Source organism: Pongo abelii, chromosome 4 (genome assembly GCF_028885655.2).
Source record: "Pongo abelii isolate AG06213 chromosome 4, NHGRI_mPonAbe1-v2.0_pri, whole genome shotgun sequence".
Classification (NCBI taxonomy): domain Eukaryota; kingdom Metazoa; phylum Chordata; class Mammalia; order Primates; family Hominidae; genus Pongo; species Pongo abelii.
This window is the reverse complement of record NC_071989.2, coordinates 185,746,435-185,764,261: the sequence shown is the minus strand read 5'-3', so window position 1 is coordinate 185,764,261 and position 17,827 is coordinate 185,746,435. Positions and strand designations below refer to the sequence as shown.

Below are 17,827 nucleotides of genomic sequence, written 5' to 3'. Positions count from 1 at the left end.
GCAAGCTGCCAAAATGATTGCTTTGACTTTGGTCATTGATTTTGCTTTGCTCATTGAGCTGAATGATTTAAAGGTGGTAGAAACACAGAGTATTGGTGTAAAAAATGTCTTTAATTCTCTCTGCTCTGCCTGGAGTCTCCTCTCTCACACTGTAGCAGATCATCCTCTACCTGTGAATATGTTTTTTACTTTGGGAGACTCTTAGGTATAGACTTGAGACAAGCCCCAGCAACTCAGCCCCACAGTGTTTCAGCATACATACCTCCCTTGCAGCCTGGCTGATGGCAGTTACAATAGACAACCTGAAGCCAACCAGAGCCCCGCCCTGGGGCTACCCACACCTGAAATTGCCAGTGTTGTTCACTGTTCTCTTGCTAAACTTTCCAGCAGTGTGACCTTGGGCAAGTCAATAAGTCTGTAATTCTCCCAACATGGGCAATGTAGTGAGACCCCATCTACAAAAACTAAAGTTAGCCAGGAGTGGCGGCGCACGCCTGTAGTCCCAACTACTTGAGAGGCTGAAGTGGGAGAATAGCTTGAGCCCAGGAGTTGGAGTGAGCTATGAGTTGCAGTGAGCTATGATGGCACCACTATTCTCCAGTCTGGGTGCCTGAGTGAGATCCTGTCTCAAAATTTTAAAAAAGCCTCTAATTCTATAAGAATAAAGCTATAATTTGTTGAACACCTGATTCAGTCTCATTAAATTTCTCAACAAAAGGTCTGAAATTAGGATACCCGCTCCCAACCCCACCTTTTACAACCAAAGAAAGCCTAATTATCAGATAGGTTAATTGACTTGCCCAAGGTCACTTAGTTACTTGGAGTTAGACCTAGGATTCAAGCCTGTTTGACTTCGAAGCCCATTCATTTTACTCTGCCACTACCAAATGGAATGAGTTTTTATAGGGCCCTGTAGGCAGTGGTTTGGTATAGTGAAAAGGCATTGGCTACAGTCCTGAACCTACCACTTAAAAACATACTTTGGGCAAGCCACTTAAACTTTCTGAACTTTAGTTTCCTTGTATGTAAAATGAGGGTGCTGTTTCTCACCTTGCAGAATTGCCATGAGGATGGAATGATGGAAGCTAAGCATCCAGCATTCTGCCAGCCCACAGTGGACCTCAGTGAAGGAAAGGTGTCCTGCCTATTACTTCAAGGCCCTAGAAGGGCAGTGCTATCATTGCAATAAGCCAATACAGCTGTCACACACTGACCCTCTTCCTTTGTTCCTTCTCAAATACAGGTCACCAAAAACAGTGGCATCATCTCTGGGCCAGATTCCAATGCAAAGGCAACCCATTCAGAAAGACTCAACCACCTTGGAAGACTAGAGGTGATTCTGCCCAGCATCCCATGTTGGGCCAGCCATGAGCCAGCTTCCCGTGACTGCTCAGCCCTTGGCTCCCTCTTGCTCCTTGTTCTCACCAGGAAAGTACACAGGCCTGAGGCAGGATTGGGCCACAGACAGCCTCTGATTGGTCCAGGCTAATTCACTCCTGCTGCTCCCCTTTGGCAGGGGTCCTGTAGGTCATGACAGGGGAGGCAAGGGTATTGAGAGACTTGGGGTCTCGCGGGGTGGTAGTTTGGAGGGTGGCTTTCCCCCTTCCCCAACCCCTCTGGGCCATAGGTGCTGAGGCCCCTGCCACCTGTCTTTCCTCTAAAGGTCAGTTTTGGGCCAGTTCTTGCAACTAAAGAGCAGAGATCTCTCTGGGCCCTAGACATTTCCAGCGAAACCTGGAACTTTCATGCCAAACCTGGGCTGGGGCAGGAAACAGAGGAAATGGCTGCAACATGGGAGCTTGGAGCTAATATGACACTCCGCCTTCCCCCAGAAGGTGTAGGCTTTCCTGAGTCTTAGACCAGATATGGCCAGTTGTGCAGGTTTCTGCCAACTGTGAAGTCTCCTCCTGGAGCAGTGACACAATCTTGGCGGAGCATTGCTACCCCCGCTGCCCCCTCCACAGTTCCTGAATGGTGCTAAGGATCTGCAGCAGTTGGCAACGAGCTGGGGCTGGGGGCGGCCTCCATGTCCACTGGGATCATAGGACACTCCAATGGGGATGGGACCTTTCCCCTCCTCCATCAGAGGTGCTCTGACCCAAGGTCACATGGGAAAGTGCCCCACATGCAAGTCTCCCTGAGAGTTCTGCCCCTGAAGGCAAACTGCCTCATGCCAGCTAGCTGTGAGGTTCATTGCTACCCTCGGCCCTACTAGCCCTCTCTTCCCCCTTGTGCAGCAGACCACCTTGCCCAGGTTGCTGTGGTGCTAGCCTTCCCCATCATCCACCAGGCGATTTCTGGGTCCCAGAGAAAGAGAGAGAGAGCTGATGCAGGTTTCTACAGTGAGGAACAGGCGTTTCCCAGGCTCCACACCCAGATTTCTCTATCTTTGCTGTGTTTTATGGCCTGGGACTGAGTCCACAGGGATAGATTTTTCCTTGTAGCTTTGAGGCAAGAATTCCAAGGAGTGTCACCATCAGAGGCTTCTCTTCATTGTGTCAGAGAAGCCCCTAGCTGCTCTTGTGGCCTCCTTCCCCCACTCCCTATCCCTTCACCTGTGAAATGCCTTTGCTTTGCATATTGTGTGTGGATGTGTGTGTGTGTGTGTGTGTTTGTGTGTATGTGTGTGCTTATGTGTGTGCCTAATGCTCTGTCTCTTGGTCACTGAAGCATCCAAATAAAGAATTTCCCCCATGAGCCAGACTGCAACTTAACAGACCTAGGGTTTTGAGCCATATTGCCATTGGATCTAGTATGTCTGTCTTGACCCCTCACCCCCACCCCATTCAGACCTCAGTAGTCCCCAGTGGTCACTTTAGGAGTTGGGACAGAGTCAAGCACCCTGTGAAAGTCTCCCTTGAGTTCAGGTGCCCTGAATTCAATACAGCCTCATCTTCTCATCCACCACCTTCTCCTGCTTCTCCTGTTACATAGGGCCTCATGAAGGTCTTTAAAGGGTTTAAGCTGGGCATCTGCTTTATGTTTGAGAGAATTATTCTGGCTGTTATGTAAAGGAATGCAGGGAGGGGCAGGAAAGGAGACAAGGAGGCCAGTATGGAAACTGTGTCCCGTATGGCTTTCCAGGCTAATCACTTAGGGCAGAGACCCAGCCTTATTCATCTCCACTTCCTGATGTCCATAGTGGTGTGTCATGAAGTTTTATTGAATGAACAAATGAGGTGTATAAGGAGAGATGGTTTTTTCCTGCTCAGCTCTTACACAGTGATAGGTTTGTTCCATGGGACTTACCATAGGCCTGGTGATTCTTGAAAGAGCATTTTCCGTGACTCAAAAATTAGATGAGAAGGAGTGTTATGGCCAGGTGCGGCGGCATGCACCTATAGTCCCAGCTGCTCAGGAGGCTAAGTCAGAAAGACCATTCAAGCCCAGGAGTTCCAGCCTGAAGTATGCTATGATCATGCCTGTGAATAACCACTGCACTCCAGCCAGGGCAACATAACAAGACTCTGTCTCAAAAAAAAAACAGTATAAAAATAAATTTGAAGGCTGGGTGCCGTGGCTCATGCCTGTAATCCGAGCACTTTGAGAGGCCAAGGCAGGTGGATAACCTGAGGTCAGGAGTTCGAGACCAGCCTGGCCAACATGGCAAAACCCTGTCTCTGTAAAAAATAGAAAAATCAGCTGGGCGTGGTGGCACACATCTGTAGTCCCAGCTACTCAGAAGGCTGAGGCAGGAGAATTGCTTGAACCCGGGAGGCGGAGGGTTGCAGTGAGCTGAGATCGTGCCACTGCACTCCAGCCTAGGTGACAGAGCGAGACTCCTGTCTCAAAATAAATAAATAATAAATTTTAAAAGAAGATAGCCAGGTGTGGTGGTGCATGCCTGTAGTCCTGGCTACCTGGAAGGGTGAGGCAGGAGGATCGCTTTAACCATGAGTTCAAGGCAGCAGTGAGCTATGATTATGCCACTGTACTCCAGTCTGAACAACAGAGCAAGACCCTGTCTCTAAAAATAATAATTTTTAAAATTTAAAAAAAGAAAGGAATGTTATGGCCTCAAGAGCTCTTTGTCCATCCTTTACTTGTAGACAGCCAGATTTGAGGAAGGGGCCTAGGCAGCCTCAGCTCCCATTCAGTACCACTCAGCCCCTGCTCCTGGTCAGCTGTGAAAGGCTCTACACAGCCCCAGGGGAGGTTCTCAGCTTCCCAAGATCAGACTGCCTCAGCAATTGCCCAGAGTCCTTCTAAGCCACCTAGTCTGTCAGATTCAGCCCCACCTACCAAGCAAGGAAATGAAGGGCAGGGAGTGAGTGGGCTATCATACCGTGAGCCTCCAGCCTGCAAGACCACTTTGTAGTCCCTACCGGCTGTGTGGCCAGCCCTGTTGGTAAAGGGACCTAGAGATGAACACTTTCTTGCTCTTAGGGGTTCACACACAGTCAAAGATCATGATGACAATGATAAGAATGCCTAGGATGCAGGAGCTGACTCAGCCAAAGGTATGAAAAAGCATAACAACCTTTGAGCTAAGAGTTGATATTCCTTATAGAGAAGGAGGCCAGGCAGGGTGGCTCACACCTGTAATCCCAGCACTTTGGGAGGCCGCGGCGGGTGTATCACTTGAGGCCGGGAGTTCAAGACCATCCTGGCCAACATGGTGAAATCCTATGTCTAAAAAAATAAAAAATAAAATAAATAAAAACCTTCTCTCCAGAAGGAACAAGGCTGAAAAAGGTGTCATGATTTGCCCAAGGTCTTGCCTCTAAGAAATGACAAAATGGAGAGTAGAATCCAGTTCTCTAGACTTCTTCTGGAACCCTTTACGAGTGAGGACCAGAGTGCTTCCCACATGGCCCCTGCAGCCTGCCTCACCCATCTCCTGCCAGTGCCATGGTCTCACAGGGTGAGCAGCCACTCAGGGCAGGGGCAGCACCCACAAAACAGATGAGACAAGGCTCAATGTTTATATTCCAAGTGCCTCCATTTTTCTCATAATTTTGTCCATTCCCAGTGTAGTAGACTCTAATTATTAAAGTGTTAGAAATGCAAATCAAAGCGATTAGCTAAAAAAGTGAATGTATTGATTCACTTAATGAAAAATCCACATACAGTGATAGCTGGACCCAGACTCTGAGATGGTCTCATCAGGAAGAATTTTCTATCCCTCTGCTTTCCTCTGTGTGCCCTCTCTCAGGCAAGCTCTCTCCAAGAGGTGCCAAGGTGGCCACTGGCAGCCCCAGGCTTCTATCCTGATATGTTAGTAACAACAGTGGAAAGAACACCTTTCTCCACTAGTTCCAACAAAATATCTGGGATTGCCTCAACTGGTTTAGTCCTGTTCTCATCCCTGAATTAATCATTGTGGCTAGGGGAAAAGGCACTCTGATTTGGGGCCTGGGCCATGTGCCTAAAGCTGAGTCAGCTCCACCTAAAACATTGAGAGAGGGAGTGATACAACCCCAAAAGAAGAAGGTTGTAGGGCTCTTTCCAGATTAAGGGGGGATGGATGCAGGGGGAGGGAGACAAAAACAACTGTGCACCATACCCAGAAATTGTTTAACTGTTTCTTTTTTTTCCCTAACTTTTTGAGGTATACTATACATTCAGTAATGTGCACCAATTTTAGACTTCAGTTTGATGAATCCTCACTTATATGTATACATTGGGGCAGTCACCCTCCAGATCAAGATACAGAACATTGCCAGGTCCCTAAAACATTCCCTCATTTCTGCTCCTAGTCAGTATCCCCAAGAAGTAACCACTATTTTGACCTCTATCATTATAGATTAGTTTTGCTTGCTCTTGAGTTTTATAAAAATGGAATCATACATTTTGTACAATATTAGTTTGTGGAATTCACCCATGTTACCGTATGTCTCAGAAGTTCAGTTTTTTTTTTTTTCAGCAAGGCGCAGTGGCTCATGCCTGTAATCCCAGCACTTTGGGAGGCCGAGGCGGGCGCATCACCTGAGGTCAGGAGTTCAAGACCAGCCTAGCCAACATGGTGAAACCCTGTCTCTACTAAAAATACAAAAATCAGCCGGTCGTGATGGTGGATGCCTGTAATCTCAGCTGCTCAGGAGGCTAAGGCAGGAGAATTGCTTGAACCTGGGAGGCGGAGGTTGCAAGTGAGCTGAGATCACACTACTGCACTCCAGCCTAGGTGACGTAGTAAGACACTGTCTCAAAAAAAAAAAAAAAAAAAAAACAAGTTGAGTTTTTTCATGCTGTGTAATGGTCCTTTATTTGAATATAGCACAATTTAGCCATCCTACTTTTTTGTTTTTGTTTTTGAGACGTTCTCACCCTGGCCCCCAGGCTGGAATGCAGTGGTGCCATCAAGACTCACTGCAGCCTCAACCTCCTGGGCTCAAGTGATCCTCCCACCTCAGCCTCCCAAGTAGCTGAGACTACAGGCACATGCCACCACACTAGCTAATTTTTTCTATTTTTTGTAGAGATGGAGTCTCACTCTGTTGCCCAGGCTGGTCTCAAACTCCTGGGCTCAAGTGATCCTCCCGCCTCAGCCTCCCTAGTAGCTGGGACTACAGGCACATGCCACCATGCCAGCTAGTTTTTCGTATTTTTTGTAGGGATGGGGTCTAACCCTATTGCCCAGGCTGGTCTCAAACTCCTGGGCTCAAGCGATCCACCCGCCTCAGCCTCCCAAAGTGCTGGGATTACAAGTGTGAGCCACCACGCCTGGCCCAGCCATCCTGTTGAGGGATAATTGGGTTGTTTCTAGTTTGGGGGTATCATAAATAAAACTGCTGTGAAGGATTTTGTACATGTTGCTTGGTACACATGTTCACTCATCTACTCAGGCATGGAATCATAGAGTAGGCATATGTTTAGCTTGTCTAGACACTGCCAAACAGTTTTCCAAAGTGGCTCTATTGACTTACATCCTCACCAGCAGTGTGTGGGAGCTCCAGCAGCTCCATGTCTTGGTTAGCACTTCATGTTGTCAGTTTTTTTAATATTGGCCATTCTGGTGGTACCCAGGAATTTGAATCCATAGTTCCTGACTTGAAATCAGAGCCTCTCTTACTCTTAGCATCCTCAAGACAGGTTTGAATTTTGTAGCCTCGAATGGCCTCAGAAATCAATACCCAGGACCCATAATACAGCAGGCAAGCATGTGAGGGAGCCCCTGCTCATGGCTCCACTGCCTAGGGAGGGTCTCAGAGAGGCATCAGCTCTGGAGAGGCAGTCTAGTGTAGTGGCGAAAACTCAGGTTCTGGGAAGCAAGCAGCTAAGGTTCAGATCCCAGCTCTGCCATTGCAAAGCTGCCTCCGGGTGGAACATTAGTACCTACCTCACAGGGTGATGGTGAGAAGTAAAAGAATAGATAGATATGAAATAATTAATAGTGCCTTACACATGATAAATGCTATATAAATGATAGCTGCTGCTCTTTCTATTGTTGACCTGAAGTAAGCCCTGAGTCCCCCTGGAGCGGGGGTAAGGCCACAAGCAGATGGCATCTGGCAAAGCCCCATGTAATAAGATTCAGTAATTCGATCTGACTGAGGCGGGGGGAAAAGTAGCATAGTGGCTAGAAGTGATTCTTTACTGGGGTCCAGGGAAAAGTCACCCTCCACTACTGGGGAGCCCCTGCTTATCCCAGGCCCAAGGCTCTTTGGCCAGTGACACTACTGAGGTGTCACACCTGAGGGGAAGAAATGGAATCCTGCATGAAATGGAACCAAGAGGAAGTGGAAGCATGCTCTTAGCCCAGAGCTAGATGCAAAGCAGCGGTTTGAATATAACAACCCACCAGTGCAGACACAGATCTAGACATGTACCTGTATAGCAGCCAATGAGGGGTGGCATGAGGGACAAGGGCCTGGGATTCAGGGGCCCTAAGTGTTGGTCTGAGCACTGCCACCAGCTATATGTGACCCGAGGCCTTGATACTGTCTTGTGAAGTGGAAATTAGAAGAAATCACTGTTCCCAGCTCAAATCCTAAAGAAGTAGCAATGAACAGGTAGAGTTTCCTCCCAGAGCCCTAAGCCAGGTGTGGTGCACGTGCCTGTAATCCCAGCTGCTCGGGAGGCTGAGGCAGGAGGATCGCTTGAGCCCAGGAGTTCAAGTCCAGCCTGGGCAACATAGTGGGAGCCTCTTAAAAAAAAAAAAAAAAAAAAGAAGAAGAAGAAGAGTCCAGGCGCGGTGGCTCACGCCTGTAATCCCAGCACTTTGGGAGGCTGAGGTGGGCGGATCACAAGGTTAGGAGATCGAGACCATCCTGGCTAACATGGTGAGACCCCGTCTCTACTAAAAATACAAAAAATTAGCTGGTCGTAGTGGCGGGTGCCTGTAGTCCCAGCTACTGGGAGGCTGAGGCAGGAGAATGGCATGAACCTGGGAGGCGGAGCTTGCAGTGAGTTGAGATCGTGCCACTGCACTCCAGCCTGGGCGACAGAGCGAGACTCCGTCACAAAAAAAAAAAAGAAGAAGAAAGCCCTTCCTTCCCTCACAGCAGTCCCTGCCAGATGAGCTGTCCCCACCCCCAAACCAGATGCTCTGATGAGCAGTCACTAGTGTAAAATACAATAGGAAGAACACTTTCTCCCTCTGACCATCCATCCACCTCACCTCACCTCTCTGCCCTGTGCAAAGCCCTATTACAGAGACAGGGCAGACCCGTCCCTGGCCTGTCTCTCCCAAGCTTACTGTTCATATATGCTGCTTCATCTGTCTAGGAATATCAGAACGCAGTTCCGTAAATGGTCAACTCTTCAGTGCAATGACCCCATTAGCCACTAGGTGGAATCTGCTTCTTTTTTCTAGCAAGGTAGACCAGCCCTGGGACTTTACTGTTTGATTTAATGGGAAGAGAACAGGGTGACTTCACGAGCCCCTGTATATGCTATTTCAGTTAACCCTCAGGACAACTGGCAAAGACTTGATTTCACAGGAGAAAGTCAGGGACAAAGTCTTGCAGAGCTTACACAACCAAGAAGTAGCCTTGGAGAGAGATTTGATCTTAGCACATCTGCTCATTCCCAAGGCCGATTTCCCCTTCCCTCAGGACATTTCCCTCAGGAGGCCCCCTCTGTTTGAGGGCTGTAACTTAGTCACCTGTTTAGAAGTACACCTGATGTCAGGCCAGCTCCACAGCCCTTCTTTTCCTTTTCTCCTCTGGGTGACAAACCTGCTTCATTCTCAGATCCTGTGGTTCCAAGGGACTGACCCTGCTCTTTGATTCCAGGAGTGAGCCTATGACCCGACTGAGTAATCACAGTCATAGTCTTCAGCTGTTAGTGTCCAGCATGTAAGGACAGCCTGCTTCAGAACTAAGCCAACACAGAGGAGGCCGGGCTCAGTGGCTCACACCTATAACCCCAGTACTTTGGGAGGCCAAAGCAGGCAGATTACTTGAAGCTAGGAGTTCAATTCCAGCTGGCCAACATGGTGAAACCCCGTCTTTACTAAAAATACAAAAATTAGTCAGGTGTGGTGGCGCACGTCTGTAGTGCCAGCTACTCAGGAGGCTGAGGCAGGAGTATCGCTTGAACCCGCGAGGCAGAGGTTGCAGTGAGCCGAGATCACACCACTGTACTCCAGATAAGGAGAGACTCATTTCTAATGACTACCTGGATCCAACTATGCCTGAAGCTAATATCCCTCAGGACTTTTTAGTTATGACTTTTCTTTAAGTCAGTTGAGTTTCTATCACTTGCAACCAAGATTTCTGCCTAATACTTGCTCCAGCTCCCGTTGTCAACCTGGGGACCTCCACTCATCCAGAGATCACTGGCCCCCAAGGCCAAGTTGGCTGCCCTTTGTGTTCCCAGATGCCCTGTGTTCCCCTCTAGCATAGCCCTTAATATGCTGTGTTACGATGATCTAATTCCCTCTCTCTTCTTTTAGACTAGAAACTGCTTGAGGGCAGGAATTGGGTGTTATGATACTGCATCCCTGGTCCCTAGCATAGGACTGTGGTTATGTTTTAATAACTGCTTGATGATTTAATACATTAAGGAATAAATGAATAAAAATGGGTATGGTGTGGTAGGTACCATTGCTGGGATTTCACAGGAAAGACATTTATTTTGTTTGTTTTTTGAAACAGAGTCTCACTCTGTCACACAGGCTGGAAGGCAGTGGTGCAAACAGTTCATTGCAGCCTCGACCTCCCTGACTCAAGTGATCCTCCCACCTCAGCCTCCCGAGTAGCTGAGACTACAGGTGCACACCACCACACCCAGCTAATTATCTTATTTTTTGTAGACACAGGGTCCCACTGTGTTGCCTAGGCTGGTCTTGAACTCCTGAGCTCAAACGATCCTCCCACTTTGGCCTACCAGAGTGCTAGGATCGCAGCTGTGAGCCACCGCACCTGGCCGGAAAGACTTCTTGAGGGAGATGATCCTCTAGTGGTCATGAAGGTCAAGGGAGCCAAGCTGCTGGGGTGGGAGGAGGCTCAGTGAAAGGAACTAGGAGAAGCGAGTTGTGGAACGCAGTTGATTGTTTCAATAATGGCCTCCCATGAATCATTGCCTCCCTGTGCCTGTGTCCTTTTGCAATGTGACTTTATCACTGCTCCCATCAAGATGAGGGGGGTCCATTTCCCAGTCTCTTGAATCTGAACTAGCCTTGTGAGTTGCTTTGATCAGAGAATTCAGTGACATGACTGTACGACTTCCAAGGTTAGGACTTAAGTGCCCGTGCAGCTTCCGTTCCTGACACTGTGAAAGGAAGTTTGGGCTAGACCATGTGGCGACCACAGACCAGGTGGAGAGAGAAGCCAACAGCCAGCTCCATACATGTGAGGGTGTGAGGGAGGACATCCCAGACCCTCTAGCATAGCCAATCCACAGCATAAGCAGAACTGCCACCTGAGCCCAGCTAATCACAGAATTGTGAGAAATAATACATTGTTTTAAATAATTAAGTTTGGGAACAGTTTGTGCAGTAAAGGCTCACAGAATCCCTAGGTATAATAATCAGAAGCTTCCTAGTGTCTGTTTACCCTTCTTCCTATAATAAGCTTCTCTTCGAAAAACCCCACCCTCAGCTTATGTAGTCTGGGTGGGGAAGACCTCCACTCTCCTGGCTTTTGCCAGAACAATTGAGAAGTTGCCAAGTGGGAATGTCTTGAGCCCAGAGCTGTTAGTGGCCTTCTTTGTCACTTCTTAGGGAGCACCTGCCATAGAGAAGAAGACAGAAGAGAGAATGAGTTTTGACCATACTACTGGGAACCAGGATCAAGCTGTTTCTGAAGCCTGATTCACACCAGGACTTAAAGTCATGCTCCCGTAGTCCCAGCTATTCAGGAGACTAAGGCAGGAGGATTTCTTAGGCCCAGGAGTTCAAATCCAGCCTGGGCAGCACAACAAGACCTCATCTCTTTAAAAAGTGCATGAGCCAGTACATTCACTATTTTGTGTAAGCAGGTTTGATTTTTGAGTTTCTGTGTCTTGCAACTGAATGAAAACGTTCCCTGAGAGTCAGAAAAATTGATAGAGGCTGAACAGCTCCAGGGCAGAGGGCAGTTAGGTTGGACAGAGGAGGGATTCCTGGCCGGGCCCGTTGGCTCACACCTGTAATCCCAGCACTTTGGGAGGCCGAGGCGGGCGGATCACGAGATCAGGAGAACGAGACCATCCTGGCTAACACGGTAAACCCCGTCTCTACTAAAAATACAAAAAAATGAGCCGGGCGTGGTGGCGGGCGCCTGTAATCCTAGCTACTCGGGAGGCTGAGACAGGATAATGGCATGAACCCGGGAGGCGGAGCTTGCAGTGAGCTGAGATTGCACCACTGCACTCCAGCCTGGGCGACAGAGCAAGACTCCATCTCAAAAAAAAAGAATTTTTTTTAAATAAAAATAAAATACATCTACATTTTGGCCAGGCACGGTGGCTCGCGCCTGTAATCCCAGCACTTTGGGAGGCCAAAGCAGGTGGATCATGAGATCAGGAGTTCAAGACCAGCCTGGACAACATAGTGAAACCCCGTCTCTATTAAAAATACAAAAAAAATTTAGCCGGGCTGTAATCCCAGCTACTCATGAGACTGAGGCAGGAAAATGGCTTGATCCTAGGAGGCAGAGGTTGCAGTGAGCCGAGATAAGTAACACTGTACTCCGGCCTGGGTGACAGAGCGAGACTCTGTCTCAAAAAACAAACAAAAAAAAATCTACATTTTATAATACCCCTCCCTTCAATAGGTCAAGTTTAATTTCTACCCTATATCCCCTAATATGGGCTGTAAGTAGCAATTCACTTTACTTACTGATTGATTGATTGATTCAAGGTCTTGCTCTGTCCCCCAGGCTGGAGTGCATGGCACAATCATAGGTCACTGCAGCCTCGATCTCCTGGGCTCAAGCAGTCCTCCCACCTCAGCCTCCTGAGTAGCTGGAACTACAGGTATGCACCACTGTGCCTGGCTAATTTTTTTTTTCTTTTTTTTTGAGACGGAGTTTCTCTCTTGTCGCCCAGGCAAGAGTGCAGTGGTGCAATCTCGGCTCACTGCAAACTCTGCCTCCCGGGTTCAAATGATTCTCCTGTCTCAACCTCCCAATTAGCTGGAATTACAGGCACCCACCACCACGCCCAGCTAATTTCTGTACTTTTAGTAGATACAGGGTTTCACCAGGTTGACCAGGCTGATCTCGAACTCCCAACCTCAGGCGATTGACCTGCCTCAGCCTCCCAAAGTGCTGGGATTACAGGTGTGAGCCACCGCGCCCGTCTGGCTAATATTTTTTATTAGGGTCTCACTCTGTTGCCCAGGCTGGTCTCAAACTCCTAGGCTCAAGGAATCCTCCTTGCTCGGCCTCCCAAAGTGCTGGGATTATAGGTGTGAGCCACTGTGCCTGGCTGTGACTCACTTTTAACTAATAGAATAAGACAGAAGTGACAAGAATCTGATGTCTGAGGGTAAATTATACATTACATTCCAGCTTCAATATTTCTGTCTTGGATCACCAGCTCTGAGGGAAACCAGCTAATGTGTTGTGGGAACACTCAAGCAGCCCTATCAAGAGGCTCTTGTTGAGAGAAATGTAGGCCTTCTACCAATGACAAAGATTCTTTGGTTGGCCAAATTTTAGTCAGGCTTCTGAGCCTTCTCCTGGGTCCATCTGTGCACTTCCTTGTAAAATCTAGTTTTAGCAAAGAACCTGCTAAGTCTAGTTTAGCAAGAACTGCCGCCCATCTTCGATATCTGATCAGGTTCCTCCTCCTCCACCATCCCCCAGGTGATGGCTGATGGGCCTGTCTTCAGCAAGAATCCTGTTGGGTCAGTTTGGACAGAATCCCTTTACCCCCATGTTTCCTCTTAGTCATTTTCCATTCACTGCTCCCCACTCTGCTCCTTGGCTCAGAATTCCCACTTGCCCATGCTGTATTCAGAATGAAGCCCAATCTCTCTCCTCCTCCGCAAGATCCCATTGCAGTGGTCCCTGTGACTATCTCAGTGGTCCTGAATAAAGTTTTCTTTACTGTGCTTTAATAAGTATCGTTGACCCGGGCGTGGTGGCTCACGCCTGTAATCCCAGCAGTTTGGGAGGCTGAGGTGGGTGGATCATTTGAGGTCAGGAGTTTGAGACCATCCTGGCCAATATGGTGAAACCCTGTCTCTACTAAAAATACAAAAATTAGCTGGGCATGGTGGCAGGCGCCTGTAATCCCAGCTACTTGGGAGGCTGAGGCTGGAGAATCACTTGAACCCAGGAGGCAGGGGTTGCAGTGAGCCGAGATCGCGCCACTGTACTCCAGCTTGGGCAACAGAGCAAGACTCTCAAGAAAAATAAACAAATAAAAATAAAAACAAGTATCTTTGAATAATTTTTTCTTTAACACCAATAGTCAGCCAAATATTTGTTATGTAAAGTCATTAAGTTTAAAAGTAATGTGTTATGAAGCAATGGATAACTAATACAGGTCTTTTTCCTAAAAGCCATGGAAATTTATTAAAAGGTTTTAAACAAATAGCAGTGAAAACAGGATGAATTTGCTGCCATGTAAACAAATGAGTACTGTGGCCAAAGAGCCAACAGAGGAGAGTAGAGACACAAAGAAAGGGTGTTCTACTGAGAAGGGGCCTTTTATTTATAAAGAGTTTAAGAAAAAGGATTAGCCAAAGAAAAAATTATTTGGCTCACATAGTGAAATGTTCAAAGAAGGAATGGCTTCAGGCATGGCTTGATCCAGGTGCACTCCAGCTCTTGGCCCTCTTGTTTCCTTTATTGCTGTTATTCATAGAGAAGCTCTCCCAAGCAACTCTAGGCATCCCTATTCACAGCTCAGCTTCTCAGAGAGTTGGTTTCCTATTCATTCCAATAAAAGACCTAGACTGGCTCTCATCGGCATTCCCATGGTCACATGCTCATCTCTGACTTAATCACAATGGCCTGGGAGATGGAATATTCTCCTTAGCCAGGTCTGGGTCACATGTCCACCACAAATGCCAAGGAGGAGTGTTGGTTTCATCCAATCCTCCATGGACTGCTAGTAGGGGAGGACCACAACATCAAGAAAAGTTTGAGGGGTCATTACCAGAGAGAGGAAAAGGGTTTTGACGTCCAGTTTAGGGTGGCCAGGAGGGATCTGAAAGAAAAAGGAATGCCTGGCCGGGCGCAGTGGCTCACACCTGTAATCCCAGCACTTTGGGAGGCTGAGGCAGGTGGATCACCTGAGGTCAGGAGCTCGAGCCCAGCCTGGTCAACATGGTGAAACCCCATCTCTACTAAAAATACAAAAATTAGCTGGGCGTGGTGGTGCGTGCCTGTAATCCCAGCTACTCGGGTGGCTGAGGCAGGAAAATTGCTTGAACCTGGGAGGCGGAGGTTGCAGTGAGTCGAGATTGCGCCACTGCATTCCAGCCTGGGCAACAGAGCAAGACTCCATCTCAAAAAAAAAGAAAAGAAAAGACAAGGGAGTGCCTGAGAGGAGTCCAGAAAGCTGAATGGCAGGTATCTGGTAGAATGGCTGGAAAGCGGGGAGGACAGATAGGCAGGCCAGAGGAAGAATACTCAGCAACAAAGGCAGCATGAGCAAAGACGCCACGGTGTCAGCCAGTCAGGCACATTCAGAGGCTTTACCTGGAGCTCACTGCAGCTGCGAAACAGAGCAGGTGTCTTGGGGGAGACTGGAGGTGGGACAGCAGAGAGCAGCAGAGGCCAGTCCTGGAGGGCCCTGAATGTCAGGCTGAGGAGCTGGGGGTGCCAGTGGGTGGCGGGGGGAGAGTAGTTAAGGGTGAGGAGTGGCAGCACAGTGGCACATGCCTGGAGTCCCAGCTAATGGGGAGGCTGAGGCAGGAGGATCCTGTGAGCCTAGCAGTTGAAATCCCATCTGGAATGTAACAAGACCCCGTCTCTAATAAAAATAAGCTGGCCGGGCGTAGTAGCTCATGTCTGTAATCCCAGCACTTTGGGAGGCCAAGGCAGGCGGATTACTTGAGGCCAGGAGTTCGAGACTAGCCTGGCCAACATGGTGATACCCGTCTCTACTAAAAACACAAAAATTAGCCAGGCGTGGTGGCACACGCCTGTAATCCCAGGTACTTGGAAGGCTGAGGCAGGAGAATCGTTTGAACCCAGGAGACAGGTTGCAGTGAGCCTAGATCGCGCCACTGCACTCCAGCCTGGGCATGAGACTCTGTCTCAAATAAATAAATAAACAAATGATTTTAAAAATATAAAAGCTGAGGAGTGACTTGGTTAGATCCGTAGTTTAAAGAAGTCATTTTAGGGCCAGGCACGGTGGCTCACTCCTATAATCCCAGCACTTTGGGAGGCTGAGGCAGATGGATCACCTGAGGTCAGGAGTTTGAGACCAGTCTGGCCAACATGGTGAAACTCCATCTCTACTAAAAATACAAAAAAATTACCCAGCTGTGGTGGCTTACACCTGTAATCCCAGCTACTCAGGAGGGTGAGGCAGGAGATTTGCTTGAACCTGGGAGGCGGAGGTTGCAGTGAGCCAAGATCATGCCACTGCACTGCAGCCTGGGCGACAGAGTGAGACTCAAAAAAAAAAAAAAAAAGTCATTTTGGGAACCAGTCACAGCTTGTTTTTGATAGCCCCTGGTTTTGTTAGGGAAAGCAAGGGGTCCAGCAAAATGAATATACTTCCTGGCTTCCTTTGCAGCTAGGGGTGGCCATGTCACAGTCTGGCCAAAGAAATGAAATTGGGAGTTGCCGTGTGGAAACTCAACTCTCTGGAACTTCTTCCTTCCTCCTGCCTCCGCACAAATGTGATGGCAGCAGCTGAAGCCACCATCTTGCGACCATGAGAGAAAAACCTGGAGAACAGACGAGTCCTCAGTCAACCCTGACTTCAGACCAACCTACACCCACCTCTAGACGTGGGGCTAAGTGAGAGATGGATATGCTGTTTCATTTAAGCCCTGGTCACTTAGGTTTTCTGTTATTCACACCCCAACAAAACCCTACGTGGTCCAGGAGGGCACCAGGCAAAGTACAGAAGGGCACGAGTTTACTTCCTGCTTCCCTGGAGACCACCAACCCTCTCACCCTTCCAGCCCAGCCTCTGCCACTTCCCAGCTGTCGGTCCTCCTCCAAACAAATGTGCATGCCAACACCCAGTGGGTGTGAGGCTTGTAGGCCCAAGTCTAGAGAGAGCTGAGTCTGGCAAAGCCTGAAAGCCTCTGTCCTAGCAAGCCAGGCCACAGGTCTAGAGTATCCGAGACCAGTGAATAAGGGGATGAGGGGTGCTACTGAGACTGTGAGAAGCCCCAGCACCAGCCCAGGGTAGTTAGAACTGAGTAAGGTTAGCCAGGACTAACCTCACTCAGATCCCTCCTCCCCAGTTCCCCTCCATCCACTTTGGTTTGGAAGCCTCCCCAGAGCTCTCCCAGGCTGTCATCAGCTCTAAACTCTCTGCCTCCACAAAAATGCCCTGGGCAACCTGCAACTCACAGCCCTGCTGTTTTCAGAGTATAAACTGGAGATAGATGTACCCAGAATTGAGGACAGGTGGGAAATGAGGAGAAATGAAGGCTGAGGAGGGGTCATTCTCACAGTCCCTCCCTCTCGGTCACAGGAGGGTGTTGCCCATGCTTTTGGGTGGGTCCCAGGCCCATAGCTGCAAATATTCATATTGGCTACACTTCAGTGAGCAAGGGGTATGTGCCAGGCACTGGCATTGTGCTTGACATACATCATCACACTGAGTCCTCACGGAAGATGTATTATTCCCATTGCACAGAAGATGAAACTGAGGCTTGAGGTTAAGTGATTTGTCCGTGACCACAAGAGTTTTTGGGACTCAAACCCAGATCTGTCACTGGGCAAGGTGGCTCACACCTGTTATCCCAGCCCTTTGGGAGACTGAGGCCAGCAGATGTCTTGTGGACAGGAGTTCAAGCCTGGCCAACAATGGCAAAACCCCGTCTCTACTAAAAGTACAAAAATTAGCTGGGCATGGTGGCACGCACCTGTAATCCCAGCTACTCAGGTGGCTGAGGCAGGAGAATCGCTTGAACCCAGGAGGTGGTGGCTGCAGTGAGCCTAGGTCGTGCCACTGCACTCCAACCTGAGCGACAGAGTAAGACTCTGTCTCCAAAAAAAACCCAGATCTGTCCGACTCTGACACCCAACCTTTAATTACTCACTTGCTGTCAATGTCACCTCCGTTTTGACCAGCCAAGCTAGACCTCCCTGGAGCCTGTGGAGAAGCCAAGGTAGAAAAGGGTTGGAAAAGAATGGTAAAATAGGCCACGTGCAGTGGCTCACGCCTGTACTCCCAGCATTTTTGGAGGCCGAGACAGGCAGATTGCTTGAGCCCAGGAGTTCAAGACCAGCCTGGGCAACATAGTGAGACCCTGTTTCAACTTAAAAAAAAAAAATGGTAATGAACAATTGTCAATTCTGAGCAGCCGGGTATG

At 48.7% G+C, this 17,827-nt stretch overlaps 1 protein-coding gene across 1 annotated transcript in view; it reads left to right on the top strand.

Annotated features, from left to right (window-relative positions):
• Nucleotides 1-2,697, top strand: part of ZNF346 (zinc finger protein 346) — a gene marked incomplete at its 5' end in the record, with an annotated part of 44,562 nt that extends 41,865 nt beyond the window's left edge. Inside the window, 1 exon segment of the mRNA NM_001133409.1 lies at nt 1,244-2,697. Within this exon segment, the coding sequence (NP_001126881.1) occupies nt 1,244-1,331 (88 nt within the window). The 3' untranslated portion in view covers nt 1,332-2,697.
• Nucleotides 2,698-17,827: the final 15,130 nt, after the last annotated feature.